The sequence below is a fragment of the Terrapene carolina genome, unplaced genomic scaffold, assembly GCF_002925995.2.
Source record: "Terrapene carolina triunguis isolate 2854851 unplaced genomic scaffold, T_m_triunguis-2.0 Scaffold62, whole genome shotgun sequence".
NCBI classification, from domain to species: Eukaryota; Metazoa; Chordata; order Testudines; family Emydidae; genus Terrapene; species Terrapene triunguis.
This window is the reverse complement of record NW_020664413.1, coordinates 48,542,967-48,565,867: the sequence shown is the minus strand read 5'-3', so window position 1 is coordinate 48,565,867 and position 22,901 is coordinate 48,542,967. Positions and strand designations below refer to the sequence as shown.

Here is a 22,901-nt window from a genome sequence, read left to right as displayed (position 1 = left end):
AAGGTGATGACTCTGGTTCTTTTAAAATACTGTGGGCCAGATCCTGACCTGTGGCTGAGAAGCATCCTCTCCATTTCAGGAGTTAGAATACAGGGGTGGCACTGCCCTGATCCTGGGCTGACCTGCATGACTGAGCTGCGCTAGCTGCCGATGGCCCATGGGGTAGAGAGGGATCACCAGGGCACAGGGATGCTCTTTATCAGCTGCAGGGAGTGTGGTGAAGCAAGGAGCACAACACTAGGGAGTGGGCAGTTAAAGGAAAAGGAGTGGGCAGTTAAAGCAGATTTGTAGCTGTGGAGTGGTGTAAACCTTCCCCAGCATAGGTGGAAATGTGTCCCTGTGGCTTCTGCTTGATTTATTATTCACCAGCTGCTTTATAGCAATTACTTTCATGATATAAATGTTTGTCACTTATTGGTGTTAGTGATTGTGTTGTGGTTTATTTCCTATGCATGAAACAAAAGGTTTTCCCATATCAAGTTAATGGATATCTTTGGCTCTGAAGACGAGACTCGTGTGCTGAAACCTTAGTCTTTCTCCAGAACTGTTCTTTGTTCAGTATCAGTTGTAGTTGTTATCTGTTCATCCGATAAAATAGGATTTTCTGGGTTTGTTTGCTATTGTGAAGTTCTCTTTTTTACTGGAATGCCACAGCCCTTTGTAGCCTGCTCTTTTATACTTGGAGACAGTGGGTGTGTTTGGTTCCTGCGGTGGAACTCTGGAACTTCTCTAAACCATGAGCTGAGCATGGCAGGGTGCCAGAGGTGTCATCCAGGGAACCCAGAGGCATGTGTGCAAACGAGCCAAAGGGAAGTACATCAATTCAAAGAGTATGTTGTTGTGTCACAGAAATCTGTATTATAAAGGAAGGAATCAGCAATGGTTATTCTGGACCCATGTTAGAAGCAGTGATGGGATGCTATACTTCTGAAGAAGTGAGGTTTTTACCCACAAAAGCTTATGCCCAAATAAATCTGTTAGTCTTTAAGGTGCCACCAGACTCCTTGTTGTTTCTGTAGATACAGACTAACACGGCTACCCCCTGATACCCGGGATCCCAGCTGACATTCCCAGCGAATGAAGATAAAATGGTGTCGTTCACTGCTGCTGTCACTATAAAGTGCTAAAATGAGAAAGAAGAAGAGGCAGGGAGCAAGCAAGATCTAAACCATTCCAACTGATAGATGAAAACTAGGGCATTAAAGAGCCTGTAGAGATTCCTTGACCTTTGAAAAATGAGACTGAATAAGGATGGCTATTACTACTGTACCAATAGCGCACACAGATTTATTGGAGATGTAAAGTACAAGAGACCCAGAAAAATAGTGGGCTAGTTTCCCAGTGGGTGTAAATTGACATAATTCCACTGACTTCAGCTGAGGAGCTGGCACAGTGACTGCATACAAAGACATTTTACAAAACAATAAGGCACAAAATCATCAGCAACTTCAAACAATCCATCTTACTCACATGCAACTACCAACCGGGCTATAAAATGTTACTGTTCTTTTGCACCTACTGATTTAAACAAGATCTATTCATGTGTTCTCAGGGAACAGTGGAACCTCCCCCTTCGTCCTTAGGCCTTATCCTGCCCCTACAGCCGGGACAGTGGAGAGGCCCTTGGCAGTGGAACATGTGAGGTTCCACTTCAGAAGTGCACATTCCCTGAATGGTGCTGAGCTCAACCGCACAGGGTGCCCAATATGGTGGCAGTGCACATGGGATGGGCGGGGACGTAGAGGAGACAGGGTCACAGTGGAGCTGCGGCATGAATCTCCCCACCTCCCCACCCTGGGGTTGGAAGAGCCCTTAATGTGCTTTGGAGCCTTCTTCAACCAGCATGCTGCTCTGTGACTCTGGGGCAGAGGAGGATTTCTTACCTCACTCTCTCCCTAGCTTCTGCCTAATACACTATTTGGCTACTCAGGCTGAGTGTTGGGTGCAGGATTTACCCCACTGCGAAGTAGTGTTTTCACAGAACAGCTTCAGTGTCAGCAGAGAATCACTCCAGATGGCGTTTCACTCTCTTTGCTGACTGTAGGGAAGTTAAGCACAGACAGTGGACCACATATACTATTCTATTCCTTGAAACACATTACAGGCCTGGCGCACTTTTTTGAATTAGATATTCAGGAAAATGTGTTTTTTTTATTAAGCACACACTTTAAAATGTTAATGGACAAGTGACCCTTGTGATGTAGCCACTCAGATTTCTTAGAGCATTAGAGTGAAATGATGATTTAGGTAAGATTGGAATAAACAGTTCTCCTGTTAAAATCTCCCAGATCCTTTCATCATTTTGTATCTTAAGGTGGGAATTCAGGATGCTCTTTTTTGGCTGTTTTAATTGACATATACCATAATTGCTGATGCTACAAAATATAACCAAACAAGATCATATGACATTATACTGACATATAGGAACTCATAAATCCTGACACTACTTGTTCTGTGTTGAGTGGAGCTCGGGAGAGGACACATAAGGAAGGGTGAAGGATTTGAGATATTAAATATTAAATACACACTTCCTATTTTGACATAAGGTGACAAAAATTTAAAACAGCATAAGACGTCCGCACTGCTTTGCAATATGTAGCCCTGTCATGGTGGTGTAAAGGTTTGTCACTCCAGTGAAATAACGTAATTCATACTGTCCAGCATGTTGCTGGTGAGGCCAGGTTTGCAAATTGCTGATTGGAATAGCAGACTGGCCATTTGCAGATTGATGGTAGATTTAATGCAGGCATCCAAATGGACTGGGAGTGGAAGCTATGTCTCACTGATACTGGCACAGGAAGCCCTGTTTAGAGAGCTTACATTTTGGCTGTGAAGAATAATTTTTTGCAGATGTACAGCAGTCTAAGATTGGTCTTTGGAGAAACCAAAATCAAATACATTAACAGACTCCAGGCTGGTATTCCAAAGCAAACAGTAGAAGAGCATTACATGTTCACTATATAGGGTTACTATTGTAGACTTTGCAGATTTAAACATGTTAGGCAAGTTTCCTTATGGTCCGTGTAAGATTAATAAGACTTCTTAACAGCAGTTTGGACAGAATCCCCAATAACACCGTGTTCTGGAGTTTTGGCTTTCAGAATGAAGCATAATACAAGAAGTCCCCTCAATCATTTCTCTCTCTGTGGTTTAGCTGATGCAATAAACCAAATAGTTTGTACATCAATGTGACCAGTCACTACAGATGACAGTTATGCTGAATGGACTTAGCTTTCCTTCTTATCTGAAAAATGGGATTTTTTCCATATTGTTCTCATTTCTCAGTAAGAAAATTCTTTACTGTATTGCATTTGTTGTCTTGTGGTATCTGGAAAGAATGATAGCAGTGCTCAGAAAGAATTAAAAATGTGGTGGATCTCATAGAATGCTGAACTGCAAAGCAGAAAACTTTTAAGCAGAAAAAGATGTGAGACACAAAACATGAGGTAGGATTGAGCAGTACAGAAAAGGTCCAAAGGAACACTTTATAGCACCTGAAACACACTTGCTTTCAGCATTTTGGTCACAATTTAACACTTTTTCATTCCTTCCACTTTATCTCCTGATATTTTTTATAAAATGAAATTATCTCACAGTGAGGAAGATAATGCAGGATAGTATTAAATGGATTGGTACTGGCTTCCAGCCATAAACAAACCAACCAAAATCAAGAGCAACAACCCCTATCTTCTAGTCTTTGACAGTCACTTACCCTAGCTGTCTGTCTACTCACTGTGGCCTTTAGACCCCTATATGTATATTTAATTAGGGGAAGAGAATGTTACATTTTTGGTAGCCTAGCTTTTTGATGAATCTGACTTGCTACAACCTTTTCTGTTTCCTTTCTGCTTGCAGTGTTGATATTTTAATAAATACGAATTAACCAACAAGAATCTTAAGAATTTCTGCAATTGTGTTTTACCATATCAGTAGCGATTCTAAAATTAAACATAACTTGCCGTCTTAAAACTAGTTATAATGTGTTTAGTTGTAATAAGAACCAGTTTCAATTTTAAAGAAAATCCGTGTATTACAACAGTTGTCCTGTGAAAATTAAGGATGGGATTTTCAGCAGTACTGAGTATTGGCCTAACTCTACTTCCACTGAGAGCAGAATTAGGCCAACACTAAACACATCCTAATGCAGGGGCGGGCAAACTTTTTGGCCTGAGGGCCGCATCGGATTTCTGAAATTGTGTGGAGGGCCGGTTAGGGGAGGCTGTGCCTCCCCAAACAGCCAGGCATGGCCCGGCCCCCGACCCCTATCCGACCCCCCCCACCGCTTCTCACCTCCTGACGGCCCCCCCAGGACTCCTGCCCCATCCAACCCCCTCCCCAGTTCCCTGACGGCCCCCCGGGGACCCATGCCCCATCCACCCCCCCTGCTCTCTGTCCCCTGACCGCCCCCGGACCCTCCGCCCCATCCAAACCCCCCTCCTTCCTGACTGCCCCCAGAACCCCTGCCCCTAATTGCCTCCCGCCGCCCCATCCAACCCCCCTCTCCTACCTGACTGCCCCCCAGGAACCCCATCTCCCATTCAACCCCCCTGTTCCCCGCCCTCTGACGGCCCCTACCCCTATCCACACTCCCGGCCCCTGACCACCCCCCGAACTCCCCTGCCTGGAGCACTGGTGGCTGGCGGCGTGGCTGCACCAGGACAGGCAGCCGCGCCACGCAGCATAGAGCACTGGGTCAGGCCGGGCTCTGCAGCTGCGCTGCCCCAGGAGCTCGCTGCTCCGCCACCCAGAGCATTGCGCCCGCGGCGCAGTGAGCTGAGGCTGCGGTGGGAGGGGAAACAGCAGGGGAGGGCCCGGGGGCTGGCCTCCCGGGCCAGGAGCTCAGGGGCCGGACAGGATGGTCCCACGGGCTGGATGTGGCCCGCAGGCCGTAGTTTGCCCACCTCTGTCCTAATGTTTACTCCAGTCTATCTATGTAAGTTCACTGTTGAATTGCTGGTTTTGTGAGTCTTGTGTGTTCTCACACAAGTTATTTATAAGAGAAATCCAAAATCCATTCTAGAGTTAACTAAATGATCGAACTCTTCCCTGAGAAAATCAAATGGTATAATACACACATCTCTGAATATTAAACATCCCCCACTTGAAACACACTGTTATATATTTGAAAATAATTATTGTACCATTTCCCGTTTTGTAAACAGGTGGCTTGGCCCGGTAATCATCTGGAACTATTCACATGAGCTGTGGCTGCAGCATCTGGCTAGTTAATATGCACACACACATGCACGTGCGCACACATAAAATTGAACAAGCCTCAGTCTACACCTTTCCTTGATAATGGAGTAGCGTCCGTGTCACAGCATGATGAGAAAGGGTTAAAGGAAGTGTTGTCAAACTGCACAGGCCCAAAAATTATTAAAAGAAAAGGATAGATGAGTTTGCCTGCTCCTAACAAGTCTATCAGCAAAGGCTTCCATCCCATGAGTGAGTGGTGAAAAATAATAAAATATCAGCTATTCTGGTGGATGAACCCAGGGATAAACTGGTTACTACCTGAAACAAGGGAATGGTTAGGAGTGTGGCTTTGGGCACCAAATGGCCAAAGTGTTGGGCTGATTGACTCTGATTTGGTTCTTTTTTGTGATGTCACAACTGTGCATCTAGGTCTATGATGGATATCTTGGCTTGTGCCATGGAAAAAAAGGGAAAACCCATAGCCTGTGATGTTAAATGGGTTTAGGAAAAAGGAGATGAGGGAAGAATAAAAATTTCTCCATATTTGTAACTGCTAGTTTAAGAGGCTGTGCTCCCTGCCTCCAGCCGAGCCTTCTTTTCCTGCCAGCCGTTGCTCCTGTTCTCCCTTCTCCTCATTCCCACTCCATCACACTCTTAAACTTGCAGCTGCAGCACACTTCATGCTTCTGACTTCAACTGAGCCCCCTACCCCCAAAACCTTTGGATTGCTACATAATTCACTGCCCCATCCTTACAGAGAGCCATAAGATGGGGGTCTCTCTCAGGTAAGATTTAATCTTGTGCTCATTAACTCAGCAATGAGGCTGTTAATATTTATATACCCTAAATCATTAGAAGCTCAAAATGAATTGGGCCATTTGTATAAGAGATGATATCAGGAGGTTACTTGCCATACCTGAGGCCTCCAAAAAAAATCTTTTGTACTGGAAGGTGTCCAAATGTATTTATACTGTATCTCCTGCCACCATAACCAGCATGAGTTGAACACTGATATTGAAAACTTACTTTTGGCTGCCCTGCATGTGGCACTAACATTAGCCATAAAAAAAGCAGGTCTGATTTCTACTATCACAAGTATGGAGCCATCGTGATAGATGCTGTGTGTACCTGGGGTACTGGGAACACGGACTGAACAGAAAATAGCCAAAATGTAAGGTAACACTGTTTCCTTCTGCTTAAGGAAGCCATGGGAGCATATATAAAATTTGAAATTAGAATTCCATCAATTGAGTCTAACAGAATCTGATGTGCCATTCTTCCTTTTATTGTCCCCTGTGCAGCTAAATCTGGAATCATTTATGATGCTAAAGGGGTCTTTGTTCATGACTAGAACTCCTAGATGCTACAGTAATACAAATACTACCGGTAACAGAGATTTTGGCACAACCGTCTTAAAGGGACAATGCCACAGCTGGCAAATCTGATCCTAGGAACCGTTCACCTGGGAGATTACCTTTTCCTCTGCATACTCTTGTGGAGTGCACGATCTGCTTGGTTGCTCTTGCTTTCTGCTCCTGGAGTGTCTTTGTCTATGGCTGGAGGGTCTCAGTTGATGAACTTCATGCCTGGAGCTCCCTCCCTCTAATGTCTACTAGAACCTGAGGTTGGTAAACTTCCGGGCACAATGCAAGGCCTTTAGTTAACTCTTAAGGTAGCTCCTGCAGTCTATTAATTCTGTGTCTTATTGAGAGACAATTTTTATCCTGCCTATTTTAATAATTATTATTGTGGTCAGTGCTATGGCAATAGGCAGTGCATGAAAATACATAAATTCCATATTTCCCCAAAAATACCTGCCTGATTTGGAAAAGCTCTTATCCCTCTAAAACAAGGGCAGCAGTATGTTGATATCGCACCTCCGCATCTGAATGATCCATCAAAAATCCTATATGGAAAACTCCTGTGGAATTTAACAGGGATGAGAGTTGTAGGGTTGTATAGAAATTACTCTACAACCCTACTACATTTTATAAAGAACATTATATCCTCACTGTAGGTTTTTCTAACTATCCTGTAGAATTCTAAACAGAGATATAATTCTTTATTAAATTCTATAGGACATGTTTTAAAAAGTACATAGATAAATGTTTGGCCAGACCCTCTGCTGGTATAAATCAGCATAGATCCATTGACTTCAGTGGAGGTATCCTAATTTACACCAGCCAGGGATCTTGCTAATTATAATTGTCTATTAAATTCTGTAGGACTTTTCCATAGAGAACTAACCTTCTGGATTCTGGTTTTCAGCGATGTTTGTGTGTCACATTGTTCCACACTCCCTGCCTACTTTTGTTTTTGAATAGGCAGAGGGATTAAAATGGAATTTCAAGCCTTTCAGAGAGCTCCGATCTTCCAGGAGTGATGATCATGCCTAATGTGGAATGAAATGATAAAGTGCAATGACAGGAGTTATAATGAAATTGTAGCCAGGATTTCATCTGCATCCTTGCGCTGTAAATGTCTAGTCGCTCCATCTGAAGCCAACTGGGACATGAACTGAACCCTAAACTGAAATGTCTGAAAGCTAAAAAGTAAGGTGACAGTCAGAGATTCCATGTAAAATGAATTCAGAATACAGCTCAACTATCTGCTTATTGATAACTACGTAGCTTTGATTCAATCTAACTCCAATTGAAGTGAATGAGGTTCTTTCCATTGATTTCAATGAGAGCTGGAGCAGGCCTAATGCAGTAGATTGGCAACAGTCTTATCAAGTGTGCACTTACGCTACTTCTGTGCATCTATTGAGATTTAGTATATAGGCATATACACCATATCTGCAAGATGGTTGCTAGCACATATTGTTTTTCGCTATGACTTATTTCTGCGTCTCTGCTTTGTGAATCACAAGGATTAATTCCCTGCAGCTCACAACATCAAACTCAGGAAAACGTCAGGTTTTTTTAAGGAAAAGACAGTAAATAGAGATGGAATGCATTAATGCATTTGAAAAATACATTCTCTTCCCTCCAGCAAATGTGAATTTTGGTAGAGTTGTGTCCACTCTCATCATTAATTAGATTGGATCAGTGTACATGGTACTTAGTGATGTGCTGGGCATTCACCAGTTTCAGAAAATTCCCGTTAAACCGGAATATTTTGCCAGTCCATAATCTCTTTAGCACTATTACATTCCACTACCAGATCAGCACATTCATTTATTGTGATTTCAAGGCATATGTAGTTTCCATATTTGTATTTTTAATAGATTTTGTGCTCGTGTGATTATGGACGGCCATTCCATTCTCACCATGGAAGCTTTGTTGTTGTTGTTGTTGTTGTTGTTGTTGTAACCGCAATACAGCAAATATAGTATTAAACACAACCAAACGGACCGTGTATATTGGTATCCTTTACTACTGTAATGGGACTACAGTATATTTATTCTATCCGATAGCAATGCTAAGATTGCTTCAGCCCTTTTATAAACTAGCCACAGGATGAAAAAGATAGGAGGAGGAGCAGCCTGCAGGGGCTGTAACTTCTAATCCCTGCGAATCAAATTACAATTACATTGCTTATGAATTATCCTGCTATTCTGGCCCCTTTGTGCTACTCAGTCAGCACAAAGGGGTTGGATTCTGGCCACAGTCTGGCAATAGGGTTTTTCCTTGGGACAACAGAACTCCCTGCTGATGTGTAACTGGCAGAGGCATCCCCTTTCCTGGCTCTGCTGTGCTACACTTGTTCTCCATTGCAGTAGGATCCTTTGGAAAGAGGAGCAGAGCAACCTCCAAATATGGGTGAAGAGAGCAAATGGGTGGCTGAATTTTCAGGTGTTGCCTTCCAAAATGCAGGTAATTGGGTAGCTCTAGTGTGAAGTGTTGTCACATTTTCTCTCCTTTAAAATATTCCCCCTGTTGCTGAGATGTGGAGGAGAAATGTGATAATAAAAAGCTTGAGAGAAATCCATTTGGAGGAAAATCAAAACCCAATTATAAGATGACTGAGACTGGGAGCGGCTTGTGCTTATTTGCTACACACAGATCTTTATTATGACAATTGCTGTTAGTGAGTGGTGGGTTTTGGCTGCCTCCTAGTGGCTGAAGAATTATTTTTTTTGTTAACGTCAGCTTTAATCCTGAAGTTTCACAATACAGGACCCAATTCTGTTTCCACAGCAAAAGTCTGATTGACTTCAGTGGAAGGGGAATCTAGCTCACAAAGTGTTCAGGGCAGATATCAGACAGAGTCAGTTAGAAATCTACTAAGCTATCTCAGTGCATTTAGTTAATGACTTTAGATATTGATTCGAAACAGCATGCAGTCTCTGAATGTGATATTTTAATACATAAACCATTGCTAGCTGTTTGGCTTTGGTTTTGATAATGTTTTAAGACAAAAGTGGGACTCCCATAGGATAAATGAGTACCTAAAATACAACACATTGTGTCTGTTGTACATTTATCTATTATATCTACATAATGCTTTGGGCCTCATCCCCAGTTGTTTTAAATGGTGTTACTGTTGATTTACCCAGTGTATGTGAGAAGAGAATCAGGGCCAGTATCTGTTTTGGGTTGGGAAGAGAGAATGCAGTTAATCTGTTATTTCATCACTTTGTCATTTCTAGACATTCCAAAGCCGCTTTTCAAGTCTCAGCACCCTGTGTTATAGTCACTAAGATAAAAAGGCGAAATGACCCAAAGAATGCATGACTTGTACTGTATAAACAAACGCTATGTGTTAATTTCCAAACTAGGAAATAGACAGACTATAACAACCCTCATTGCCCTTCAGTTTGGATATGACTAGATAAAGTGACTATAATTTAAGCCTGACAGTAAAGTACAGTATAATGATGAACTATGGGAAAATGTGTACGTGATGTTTAGAAGCAGAGATGAGTCAGAGTTGGAATGACTGCTTCTTTCAGGTTTCTCCCTCTCCCATCAGTCAGACACTAAGGTGATAACAAATCTTTTCTGCTAGGTTGGTGGTATTTGGAGCAGATTAACAATTTTTCTCTTAGGCTGTATGTTACATGGCCCATTATCTCCACATATAGTACTGCTGCCACAAGATGAAGGACAAATATGAGACTAGAAGAGGGTGAACAGAGAACATGATTAAATGGTGCTGTGGACTTTTTCTTTTCAGCAAACCTGCAGAAGTACAGAGTAACAGACATGGTGTTTCATCTTACATTTTCCAGAAAGTTAGCTATGTGTGTGTGCCAGAGAGAGAGAATAGAGTGTGAGTGAGAAAAAGAAACTCCTGCATGTGCTGGTCACAATCTGGCCCTACTCTGGTATGCCAAAGCAATTGCTATGTGGTTTATTTGAAGTTATGACAGTATGCTGACTTCGGGTTCAGTGACTTAGAAATTTCATTTATCCTAACTGCTTCTCATCTGAACTAGGCCACCAGTTCTAATGGTGACCCATTAAGGAAGACGTGGTCCATATGCCAGACATCTGGGGAAAAAGGCTCAATATGTCAGAGCATTATGTCATGCACACAGGGGAGAAGTGAAAAGAATGCGATCCAGAGTACACTCTACAGCTTAGAAAATGGTTTACACTGTGTCATAAATGGACTGTACAGGACACATCAGCAATGTGTTTACTTCACAGTGACAACATTTCCTCCTGAGCATTTGCATCAACAGTTGGAGTCATTTTGTCAGCCTACGTGATAACCCAATTAAAAACACTGATTGATCTGTGCATAAATCAGGATTTCAGTTTCTGTTAGCAAGGTGCAAAAGTCAATGCTGGTGGATAGTAGTTAATGATACATCTGTTCCATTTCTCCTTGCTTTGACAATGATAAAATGACTTGAGTAAGGGCACAAACTTTAAATCCCCAAGTCTCTCACATGTTTTGTTTTGTGTTTCTCTCTTTACATCTGGCTTTAATTTTAACAGAAATGCAGAGAAAAATGTGACTGAAATTGCACCATGATTTGTGCTGCTAATTTTTACCTTCATGCAATAATAAATAATAATAATAATAATAATTAATTAATAAGATCTCTGCATACAAGGCTGTATGCTAGTGGCTGAATTCAGTTTTACTTTTATATTTTTCCTTCTCTCTTAGTTCAGTCCCTTTGTCTCCTTTTTCCCCATATAAAACTGGAGAGACAAAAAGTTTTGAACTTCAAATATATATATTTCTTCTTATACAGGTACTGCATGGACAATATTAAAGACGTGTATAAAATAGGAATCAATGTTTTTCATTGTTATACCTTTTTGCTTACAATTAAATGTTATTGACTATTATAGATACATAGGGTGGAAACCTGGCTCCCTTGAAGACAGTGGCAAAACTCCTGTTGAAGTCAATAGGGTCAGAATTTCACCCATAGTTTTGTAAATGTACTCATCACTTTACAAGATAAACAGGACAAGGAGGTCCTTGTCCCAGCAAGACTATGAATTCATAGAGACAAAAACAAAATACAGGCAACAAATTGATCATAGGAGGGCAAGAAGATTCTAATGCTGTAGAGATCAGCGTAGGAAAGAGTTTCAAGAGTAGGATTAAGGAAGGAGTAGGTTTAAGGAGAGGGAAGGCTTTGGTGGATGGGAAGCATGAGACTGTTCTAAGTATTAGGAGGAAGGATGAAAGGAGCTGTGAAACTGAGAGTTGAAAAATATATTTTTTTCTGATAGCCTCCATAATATGCTAGGCATTGTGATGGTTACAACAGTTTTACAGCCCTTTTATGCCAACAGATTGACATTGAAAGGTTAAGGCAACTGTGAGTTGAGACCATAAACTATAGTTGATTTGTGCAGTCCATGATGACTATTGCTTCCCTTTTCCTAACCAAGAAATGAAGTGGTAAAATAGCAAACTGTTACCAATACAGGACTCAATAAAGAATTAAAGGAAGGTAATATAAGTAATGCCAATCAACACAGGTTTGTGGAAAATAGATCCTGTCAAACTAACTTGATATTTTTTCTAATGACGTGACAAGTTTGGTTGATAAAGGTAATAGTGCTGATTTAATATACGTAGACTTCTGTAGGTCATTTGACTTGGTACTGCATGACATTTTGATTAAAAAAAATAGAAAGATATACAGTTAACATGCCATTAAGTATATTGGCTAACTGATAGATCTCAAAATGTAATTGTCAACAGGGAATAATCATCGAATGGCTGTGTTCCTAGTGGGGTCTCTTGGGTATCCGTTCTTGATCCTACGCTATTTAAAATTTTTATTAATGACCTGGAAGAAAACAAAATCATGTTTGCGGGTGACACAAAAATTGGGGGTAAATGGTAAATAATGAAGAAGACAAGTTAGTACTATAAAGAGTGGTCTGGATCTCTTAGTAAACTGGGTGCAAACAAACAATATGCATTTTAATATGGCTAAATGTAAATGAATAGATCTAGGAACAAAGAATATAGGCCACACTTACAGGATGGGTACTCCAGCCTGGGAAACAGTAACTGAAAACGATTTGGGATCATGGTGGATAATCAGCTGAACATGAACTCTAAGTTTGACGCTGTGGCCAAAAGGGCTACTGTAGTCCTTGAATGAATAGACAGGAATCTTAAGTAGGAGTATTACCCCCGTATGTGACTGCTGCTGGAATACTGTGTCCAGTTCTAGCTGTCCACAATTCAAGAAGGATGTTGATAAATTGGAGAGGGTTCAGAGAAGAGCTACAAGAATGATTCAAGGATTAGAAAACAAGCCTTACTGTGATAGACTCAAGAAGCTTAACCTATTTATCTTAACAAAGAGAATATTAAAGGGTAACTTTATTACAATCTGTAAGTACCTACACGGGGAACAAATATTTAACAATTGTCTCTTCAGAGACAAGGTGTGACATGATCCGATGGCTAGTAGTTGAAGCTAAACAAATTCAGACTGGAAATAAGATGTAATTTTTTAACAGTGAGAGTAATTAATCTTTGGAACAACTTACCAAAAGTCATGGTGGCATCTCCATTACTGATAATTTTTAAATCAAAATTTTCTAAAAGATATACTCTAAGAATTATTTGGGGGAAGTTCTATGTCCTCTGTTATACAGGAGGTCAGAGTAAATGATCACCAATGGTCCCTTCTGGCCTTGAAATTTATGAATCAAAGAGGTTAAAGAGTTAGCATTTTAAAGTCCCAAGGATTGGTTTCTACTCCATTGTTGGGCTGTTGTCTTCATCTCTCATGTGCTTTTTGCACCCATAACATACTGTTCCCAGTTAACACACTCCTCCTGTGGTTTAGCAGTTTGCAAGTGCCTAAAAAGTGTTTTCTGTTCTTTCCTAGAAGAGGATGCTGAAGAAATAGCCTGCACTCAAAACGATCAGATGTACCTGAACAGGGATATCTGGAAGCCCTCACCATGCCAGATTTGTGTCTGTGACAATGGAGCCATTCTCTGTGACGAGATTCAGTGTCAGGATGTGTTAGAATGTGAGAGCCCTCAGATTCCCGCAGGAGAATGCTGTCCTGTGTGCCCCAACACGGCACGTGTTGGTTTTGATGGCAATATTGGTAAGGCTGCTTTAGATTCCTTATTTTACATGAAGCTTGGTAAACTGACGTTTTGAACAATGTCATCTCTGATATGGTAGTTTGAGATGAGCAAAGGAGATGGTGTTCAGATCCAGATCTGCCCAGGGTTTGGCGTTTGGATGTGATGCAAAAGTAGGGCTAAAGTTCAGGTTCAGCAAACTCTCACAAGCAAACTTGTGAGATCAGCTATTCTCACGAGATTTCCACAGTCTTAGACTCGAATCGCAATAGAATGGTTATTCCAGTGAGATTTTTGCTGTCTTGAGGTGTATCTGAGCTGGGTCTGAAAGAGAGTTCCTTTCTGGCTGCAGTTCTTACACACACCCAATACTGTCGAGGTGCCTTCATAACCAGAGGTTTGATCTTAATCCCCCTTTTGGAATCTTGATGAGGTTTGGATTTCAGGTTCTTGTTCGGATCCATCTTTATAAAAAACATATCAATTTGATGGTTACATTCCATACACACCTCCTATTTTCCCTACTAAATTGTATATGTGTAAATATAAAAATTGTTGAATACAATTTAAAGAAATTGCCGAGTGTGAAAGCATATGATGGACAAGTAAATCCAGATGAATCAACCTGAATCTTCAGTCAAAGCCAAACTAAACCTCTTATGAGATATAAAAAAGGTTTACTTCATCTTTTAATTTTTAATATTTTTCATTTCATTTTCTTTTATTTTTTTTGCTCCTCTGCATTTTCTTCTTGTGTCCGGGCCCAGAAACAGAAAATATGAGTAATTTTACATTAAAGACTGTTTTTGGTCACATTTCTAGTTCAGTTTTTCAGACCCATGAGATTAGGATAAAATTTAGATAAATCATCCAAAAACGATCGGGTAAGTTTCTGAACAAAAATCTCTAAACTTTTCATTCTATACTCCTTAACACTGTGTATTATATTATTTGAACCATATAATCATCTAAAGGCATTTTAAAAAGGGAAATAATTATTGCTGGTTATATTAGTGTAAATAATGTGGAGTAATGGTAAAAGGAACATAGTAGGGAGTTGTATAATTAAGCAATAAGACAAGACATGGCATGCATTAATAAGCAGATGGTGCATACTTGCTGTGCATTAGGAGGCATTAGGCCATGGATGAGTGTCTTCAAGGAAAAAGAGCATTATGGATACATTCTGGAATGTGTTGATGCTATTAAAGATATTAATAAATATCCCTCCTAAAGATTTTTGTTATGAGCGTCACCTCAGAACTGTGAATTCACTGCCAGTGGGGACTGTACATGAGTATTGCAAGTACTTGACAAAAAAACGCAAAGATCATTCAATCGTCTGTAGCTTTTGAAAAAAATCAGTGTCAAATACCATGATATCGGGTGGGATTTTCAAAAGTGCTGGTCTGTCCGTTCCCAGTGAAGTTGATGGGAATTTCACCATTGACTTGAGTCGGAGCAGAGTTAAGCCCATGTTGAGTGCTGTTGAAAATCCCACCATAGTGTTAAGCATTCTTAAAGAGTCTTGGAGCCAGATGTATTCACTTACGGAAAGGGGGAAATTAGTGTGGCTATACAGTGGGACACCATTAAAACGTCATTTGCTATTCTGGGGTAATTGTATTAAACGTGCTATTTCCTATTCTGTCCAACACTCAGAGAGGCTGTGCATCTAGGGAACTCTTCCACACCTTACTGATCCCCATTGAGGAAGGTGGGGCATGTGTACCTCTGGGCACCTCTCAAGCTCCCCATTGGCAATCTGACCATTTCCTATGCCTCCACGTTGCACCATTCTGGCTGTACAGACATCCATTCACTCCTCAGAATGTTTTGCCTCTCTCAATAAACTAATTTGTTTCCTTTTTTGCTCCTTTTATAGGTAGAGGAAGGAAGGTAAGTTTTACTTTTTAAACTTTTTTAAGTGTATTAAAGCCCTAAAAAGGCTCCAGTCCTTTACTTGCAGCACTTAGAAATCACAGTAAAATATCACAAACACTGCTCATCTCACTCTGGCTAGTGGATATATCAACATGTCCCAGCAGACATCATAAAATAATTAACCTCCCACAGCTGGCATCTTAATAATGAAACCTCTTTGTTCTCACCGAACCTTCTTGTCATGCTTGGGGAGATTGCAGTCTCTCTGGAAGGATACCAAATCCTGGGTGGAAGGGCCCACAACCTAGGTTCCCTTATGGAGAGCACCCTCCCAGAAACCTCCTCTCTTTTATCAAGGAAGTTCCAGGTGTAGTACCTCAGCTGGCTTCATCTCTAGCAGCATCACACAGGGATAAAAGGGGTCCAGACCATTTAAGACTTTATGCTGGGATTTTGTGAGGGAGTTAGGTGCCCAATGCCTCCTGATCCCCTTACGTCCCTGAAAAGCCCAGCTTCAGCACCTTGTATTCCACACATAAACTAATTAGTAGTTAGTTCATATCCTGGAGCGCTGGTGTAATGAGTCCCAACATGGAGACCTGTTTAATAAGCAGGGTTATTATAACAGCTTCATACTACCTAAATAATACTGTACTATTAAGAATTCTGTGTGTGTTACATTTGCTGTTATATTTAATTAATTCATGGAGTTGACCATGGATCAATTAGATCTTTGCATTAATCACTACAGATTACATACAAGAGTCAACATGCAAGTGTTCTTTAGCTCTATTTCAGTTATGCACTTATTTGATCACTATGTGTCATGAATACATATTTTAAAAATATAAACATCTTTCCAGCTTCCCTTCCACTTTCACTACTGTAATAGTTCAGCTGACACAACAGAGCTCAGCTAACAGCATTACTTAATTCAACACTCAACACTAAATCTCATCAGAGAAAGAACAAAGCAAAATTGAAACAGAGGTACTCAGTTCCCATAGGGTTAGCAACCCTGATCTGATTTCACATGCGTGTACACTGCAATAGTATGCTAGTTATAAGTGAAGATGGTCCTGAACAGAAAAAAATAGCTCAGTTTCCATCTTTTCAGCCTCCCAAAGTTCAAGAGTGTTTGGATCTGGAGGTTCATTTTGACCCATTGTTGACCAGCCTGAGTGGTATGTTACTATAGATACAGTAGGAGGCATTCTCTCCTGGTAAGATACTTTTGTTGTCTGTTGGTGTGAGAATGTCTGTAACATACCACATTGTGTGAGGATAAGCAGGGAGAAAATGTGTTGTAGTGAGATCTCTTAGAAAAAATGCAAATTTAAATACTTACCTCCAATAAATAACCTCTTAAGAGGGGAGCTAGCCTCAAATAAGTATTTAACATTCATTTATATTTTTAAAGTGATAGGTTGTAGATATTCAGTAACTCTAAACATTCACTTCTAAGTAAATGCAGTAGCAGTATTAGAGGATAATGTCTTTATACCTTCCTCTGTGGAACTAAATTGAATGTTCTAAGATTGTTACTTGGTAAACCAGGCAAGGAAGTTTAATGTCACAGTGTGCATCATGTGTCAGTAATAATGTTGGAGAAGGCAGTTAAAGTTCATAAATAACGTTATTCATTACTAGTCTGCTATCTGAGCTATTTTTGTTACTGTACCCTGCAGGGACAAAAAGGAGAACCTGGAGTGGTGCCAATTGTAAGTTAATTTCTTCTTCGTTTATCAGTGCTTTTTGGAAGTATACATGTCTCATGCTGTAATTTAGGAGATTTAAGAAAATTAATCACCCATATAACAGAATTGTAGCATTTATCCAATGAAAATATGTAAATTATTTAACACCAGCAACTGCCACAACAAGATTTTTAATAGTTGCATTTAGTTGTAAGGAATAAAATTAAGTCTAAGGAGAATTTCTTCCTAAAATATAACCAACAGGAGTTTTTGATGGCTAATATTTCATATGTGCCATTGAAACCTGTCAATTGTATTTTTGGGAAAAAATTCTGCAGAATTAGTGATTTTCTTCTTCATAGTTAGAATCTGTGCATAGTGTAATGGGCAATAGGTTAATATTAGAAGGGTCTAGAACTCATAAGTAGAGCAGGTAAACAAAATCAGCAATTTCTTAATTGAAAACATTTGTTTTTGACATTTTTTATTTTTAAAAATGCTCAAAATTCAGAATTCAAAATATTTTTTTAATAATTGTGTGACAGTTGCAACTTTCTGTCAGTTATTTATTCCCCCCCACAGGAAAACTATGGAGAAAGGTAAAAACATTAGAGGAAGTGAGAATAATTCAGTTTCTCTCACATTTACTTTTTCCTCCTGGAAAAAGTTGACAATACGATTTTTTGTAAAAAGAGAAAAAGTGGTGGAAAAACACTTTTAAAAACTTTCTAGTGGAAAAGTGGAAAAAAAAGTTAAAAAGAGAGAGAAAGCAACACCCTCACTTTTAAAAATCTTTATTCGCATTTTTCTAGTAGAAAAAAGTCAGCATAAAATTATCATCATACTTCCAAAGTTCTTGTTATGTTATTCTGAAAAGGTACTGAAATTTAAAAGGGGTTACAAAATCCTAAAAGTTGTCAGGTAGCTTAATTTACTGTACAAATCTTCATCGTTCAGTGAGCAGTTTTCCTTAGGGTAGCCATGACAAATGGATTCCTAGTGTTTTGTGAAAGCTTTAGCTCATGTCTTCTGTTTGTTTAGGTTACAGGAATACGAGGCCGCCAAGGACCATCAGTAAGTAGCATCTGAGCTTCTGTTCTTCTGATTATGTTATTTCCAGTCTCTTCAATTTCCATTTTTTTACTGTGAAAATGACTGTAATGCCTGGTGGGTGAGGCAGGCTAGGGGGAAGTCCAGAGCAGTAGTCAAGTGTGTGCAGGTGATTGGGCAGCCAGGAGGTTCACCGGTATCAGAGGCAGTCCGGGGCAATGGTCTGAGTTCTCTCAGGGGTCGGTAGCCGGGAGAGCCAATCCATGAGGCTGGGTCAGTGGGCTGTGGAGGCAAGGTCAGGTGAGGTGGCAAGGCAACAAAGTAAAGTCATTACTCCTGGGGGACTTGTGTGCCACTGCGCATGCACATATTTAATGAGCCCTGCAGATTTCTATTTTTTTGCGCAGAAAAAAGCTTCTGCCAAAATGTTGCTGCAGTTTCACCTTTTGCCCACCAGAGGGCGATGTGGTGATAGCTCCCCGCCAGGGAGGGGAGCGAGAGCTGCCTTAGCAGCACTTGTCAGGCCAGGTCAGGAGACAGGGTCTGTGGGGTGCTCTGGGGGAGGACAGACTGGGCTGGGGCTGAATGGGAGTGAGGGCACAGAGACTCATGGGGATGGGGGAGGGGTACAGGGACACATGGGGACGGGGGGCTGGGTGTGGGCACAGAGACACATGGGGATGGGGGAGGGGTGCAGAGCTACATAGGGACAGGGGAGTGGCTGGGTGAGGGCACAGAGACACTTGGGGACAGAGGCAGATGTGCCTGACTGAATGAGAGAGGCTAGGGATCAGCCAGGGTCTGCATGGGGGAAGCTCCTTAACAATCCCTCCCTACCACTCCCAAAAACCTGTTCATTACTTTTCCCATTCATACCCAACAGCCCTCCAAGTTCACACCCAGGCTCCTTCCCAGCAATTTCTTCCCTCTCCCTCAGCTCCTCAATTACCCTGACTCCCCCAAGCCTTTGCACTGCTTCTGAGGGGTGCAGGAAATACAGTTCTGTATTGTAGCTTGAATTATTACTCAGAGTTCTGTATTCATATGCCTAGTAAGGAATCTATTTGTCAAAAAACATTTCCTGAATCTTTTTTGTTGTTTGTATTGATACAGACATACTTGCTGACAGGTATTTTGAAATAAATGTCCAAAAATAATTGAAACTGGTGTGATTATATTGTGTTATTTTGACAAATAAAATATGCAGAATTTTGCAGAATTTTAAAATATTTTGCGCATAATTTTTAATTTTTTGTTGCAGAATTTTTAATTTTTTGGCACAGAATTCCACCTTGAGTAATGACAGTCATGCAAAGCAGCAAGGCAAGGTGTCTAGGCACCAACCAGCAGGCAATGGCCTGTTGCTCAGACAGCTTCTCCTTCCTATTGGAGCTGTTATACAGTCCAGGTACCCAATGAGAGTGCTGTCTGTCCAGCCAATCGGGCCCCGGGCATGGCTACTGTCTGTCTGTAGGCCTTTAGCACTAAGGCTGTTGGTCAGGGGCAGCAGTTCAGTGCAGTGTCGTGGTGCAGTGGCTAAAGATGCTGCTTAAGGATCTAGCATGCCTGGGTTCAATATCAGCGTCCTGACAGTAGCTGTTAACTGACTGTAAGCTCTTTGGGCAAGGATTGTCTTTCTGATCTGTGTTTGTACCGCACCTATCAAAATGGGGTCCTGGTGCATGACTGGGAATCTTATGCACTACAATAATACAAATAATAAATATTAATTAATAAATAATAATCAAGGGGCAAACCTTGTCTGAGCTTCCATGGTTGTAGAGTGCCCTGCCTTCAATGTAGCAGATATGGCTCCACTGAGCAGGGAAGGAGCAGGACTGGGGACCCTGTGCTGGTGTTTAAACCAATTAGTATGCTGCAGAGAACAGGTCATTGAAGGCTAAGTGAGATACAGCATGCAGAGGTGGGTTGAGAAGGGAGAGAAATGGGGCAGAGTCCTGTGGGTCCAACAACCAATGAACCTCATGGTACTGTATGTCGGAAGCTGTAATAGAAGCCACATATTGTCTTTGTTACCAGTATGTGACCTGGTGGGGATGGAAGGTTGCATTTTTCACCCTCCTATGCAGGAATTGGTACAGGGCAGGGGTAGGATATGCTCATCCATGAAAGCCATAAATACTGAAAGAGGGGTGTGAGAGGGCACTAAACTTCAGGGGCCATATTGTCCTTCTGTTAGGTAGCCTACAACAGTGATTTTCCACCTGTGGTCCATGGACCTCTGAGGGTCTGCAGACTATGTCTAAGATTTCCAAAGGAGTCCATACCTCCATTTGAAATTTTGTAGGGGTCTACAAGTGAAAAAAAGGTAGAAAACAACTAGCCTACAACAATAAGATGTAAGAAGCAACTCACAAGGGAATGAGTTACATACAGCCAGGAATACTGGTATACTGCCCCGAGGTCCAATGAACATGGCAGCAGGAGTTATGAAGCCACAGAAAAGAGAGCATGAAAAAATAAATTAAGGACATGGACACAGGAACCCAGACAATGCTAAATACTCCCTCTGGGAATGGAAATGAATCAGACGCATAAGAGAGAGACAAATAAAACAGCCCTAAGCTGCTGTAAAATCCTTGGCAGAATGCAGTTGTTCTGCTGAGCATGCACAATGACATCAGGAAAGGACAGCAGTCTTGAGATCATAGGACAGAAGAAAAGGATGGAGCACATAAGAAATGGAAAGCAGGTTGCTAGGGGATTTCTGGCACTAAAACAAATGGACAGTGCCGTAGCAGCTGTGAGAGTGCTTTTGGCCACCAGGTGTGCCTTGTGGATACTGAACCTATTGACCTATTTGTAGGGATTGATGCTCAATTCCACCCTTGTATATGTGCATGTGTCTGCTGAGATCCAGGGCATCAGGGCCTCTCCTAGTATCCTTTGGAGAATCCTTTGTTCTTCAGTGTGAACCATGTCCTTAAGGATTCATTTCTTCCTTATTTTCCAGATCTGCATCTAGCACCTCTCTGTAATGCTTCTTGCATCATTAAAGTTGCTGTCACCTCGTCTGGCCCAGGGCAGCTGTTCTGATCTCTTTTTTCTTTCCATCCTTTTTGGGTACTGCCTTCTGCTGCTGCTTCGTGATTATGTTTATACTTTTTTCCCTATTTGGTTGCTACTTTGGCTGCTGTGTGTGGGGCCTCTCCTATCATTTCCCTTCTCGTGTTCACCCTCTGGTGCTTGTTCATTAAGATAGGTATCCATTCCCAAGGAGAGGATTGCATGTATGCAGAACTCCTCTTTCTCTGTACCTTTTTAAGCCGAAATTTTCTTGCATGCACTCTTTCCTGCACCCCTTGGATGAAAGGGCCCTCAGTCAAGATGCTCTTCAAGAGTAACACATTCACAACTAAAATGAATTTCTCTCTTCTTTTCCCCACCCCAGAAATAAATGACAGATGTTGGGTGGAATTCCGCCCCATTCAAGTCACTGGACTAGCAGTAGGGCCAGGATTGTATCCCATGGGTGTGATTTTCCATTGCCTTCCACCTGCACAAAGTGAGAGCAAAGTGGATGTAAAATGCTACCACCAATATGACAGTGGAGAATTCTTTTTTGATAGAGGAGCCACTCTGGGGTCACTGCTTCCTGCCTCATGGCCAAAGTGCAGATCTGGTCAGATCTGCATCAATGGTGCAGATCTGTGTTCTGGCACAGGGAGTCTCTGCTGAATTGCACAGGGGACAAGCACCTCTTTTGTAGACTGCCCAAATCCTGTAACCTGACTGCAGTGGAATAGCACTGGTTCTATATGTTTGAGAAAAAATGGGGAGCATTTGAGGCTCTTTGTGATATTCATGATATTGCTGTCTAACATTGCTCTCCTGAATCTGTAAGAAGTGATTTGAAGTGAGTACACCTTTTTAAAAGGCAAACAAACCAAAGTACTGCCTCACATTGAGTGTATGCTTTCCTGAGAAGGGCTGTTTTTATAAAATTACTTTTAAAATAATTATTTTATTTTACATTTTCAAAACTCTGTAAATCATTAGCTCAATGTATTTAATGATTTTATTTATTCCTTTAGGGACCTCCAGGTTCACAAGGACCAAGAGGAGAACGAGGACCTAAGGGGAGACCTGTAAGTTGCTACATGCTGTTCCTAGAAGTTCACTTAATCAGTATTCCCATGCAGGGCTGACCTCGAAGTGCTAAATTGCTTTACATCTTCTCTAATATCCAATGCCTTATAAACATTCCTGTTCCTTTCCACCCACCTCCCAAAACACAGATCACAAGGCCAGAGGATTTTATATCTACTGGTTCTCTGAATAGTTGGAAACGTGAATTTTACCTTTGAAACAATTGACCAATGTCTAGAGGCATTGCCACTGACAAGTCACCATTTGCCAGCACTTACCCAAAATGAGACATGAAGTATCTCATACCTTTATATGGCAACTAAAGGTAAATGTTGACTTTTTAATGGCGACAACATTGTATCAGAGGTGATGTTAACTGTTTAGAGCAGTGGTTCTCAAACTAGGGCCGCTGCTTGTTCAGGGAAAGCCTCTGGTGGGCTGTGCCGGTTTGTTTACCTGCCACGTCCGCAGGTTCGGCCGATCGCGG

General features: G+C 41.3%; 1 protein-coding gene across 2 annotated transcripts in view; it reads left to right on the top strand.

Annotated features, from left to right (window-relative positions):
• Positions 1 to 22,901, top strand: part of COL5A2 (collagen type V alpha 2 chain) — a 178,686-nt gene that overhangs the window by 76,838 nt on the left and 78,947 nt on the right. The window contains exons 1-6 of one of the 2 annotated variants that reach the window (XM_024198086.2): positions 5,895 to 5,981; positions 13,466 to 13,693; positions 15,559 to 15,572; positions 17,246 to 17,278; positions 18,296 to 18,328; positions 22,360 to 22,413. In XM_024198086.2, coding sequence (XP_024053854.1) covers positions 13,507 to 13,693; positions 15,559 to 15,572; positions 17,246 to 17,278; positions 18,296 to 18,328; positions 22,360 to 22,413 — 321 coding nt within the window. In that variant the 5' untranslated portion in view covers positions 5,895 to 5,981; positions 13,466 to 13,506. Of the gene's footprint in view, positions 1 to 5,894; positions 5,982 to 13,465; positions 13,694 to 15,558; positions 15,573 to 17,245; positions 17,279 to 18,295; positions 18,329 to 22,359; positions 22,414 to 22,901 lie in introns of those variants that run through there. The other variant, XM_024198085.3, reaches the window with a different exon arrangement.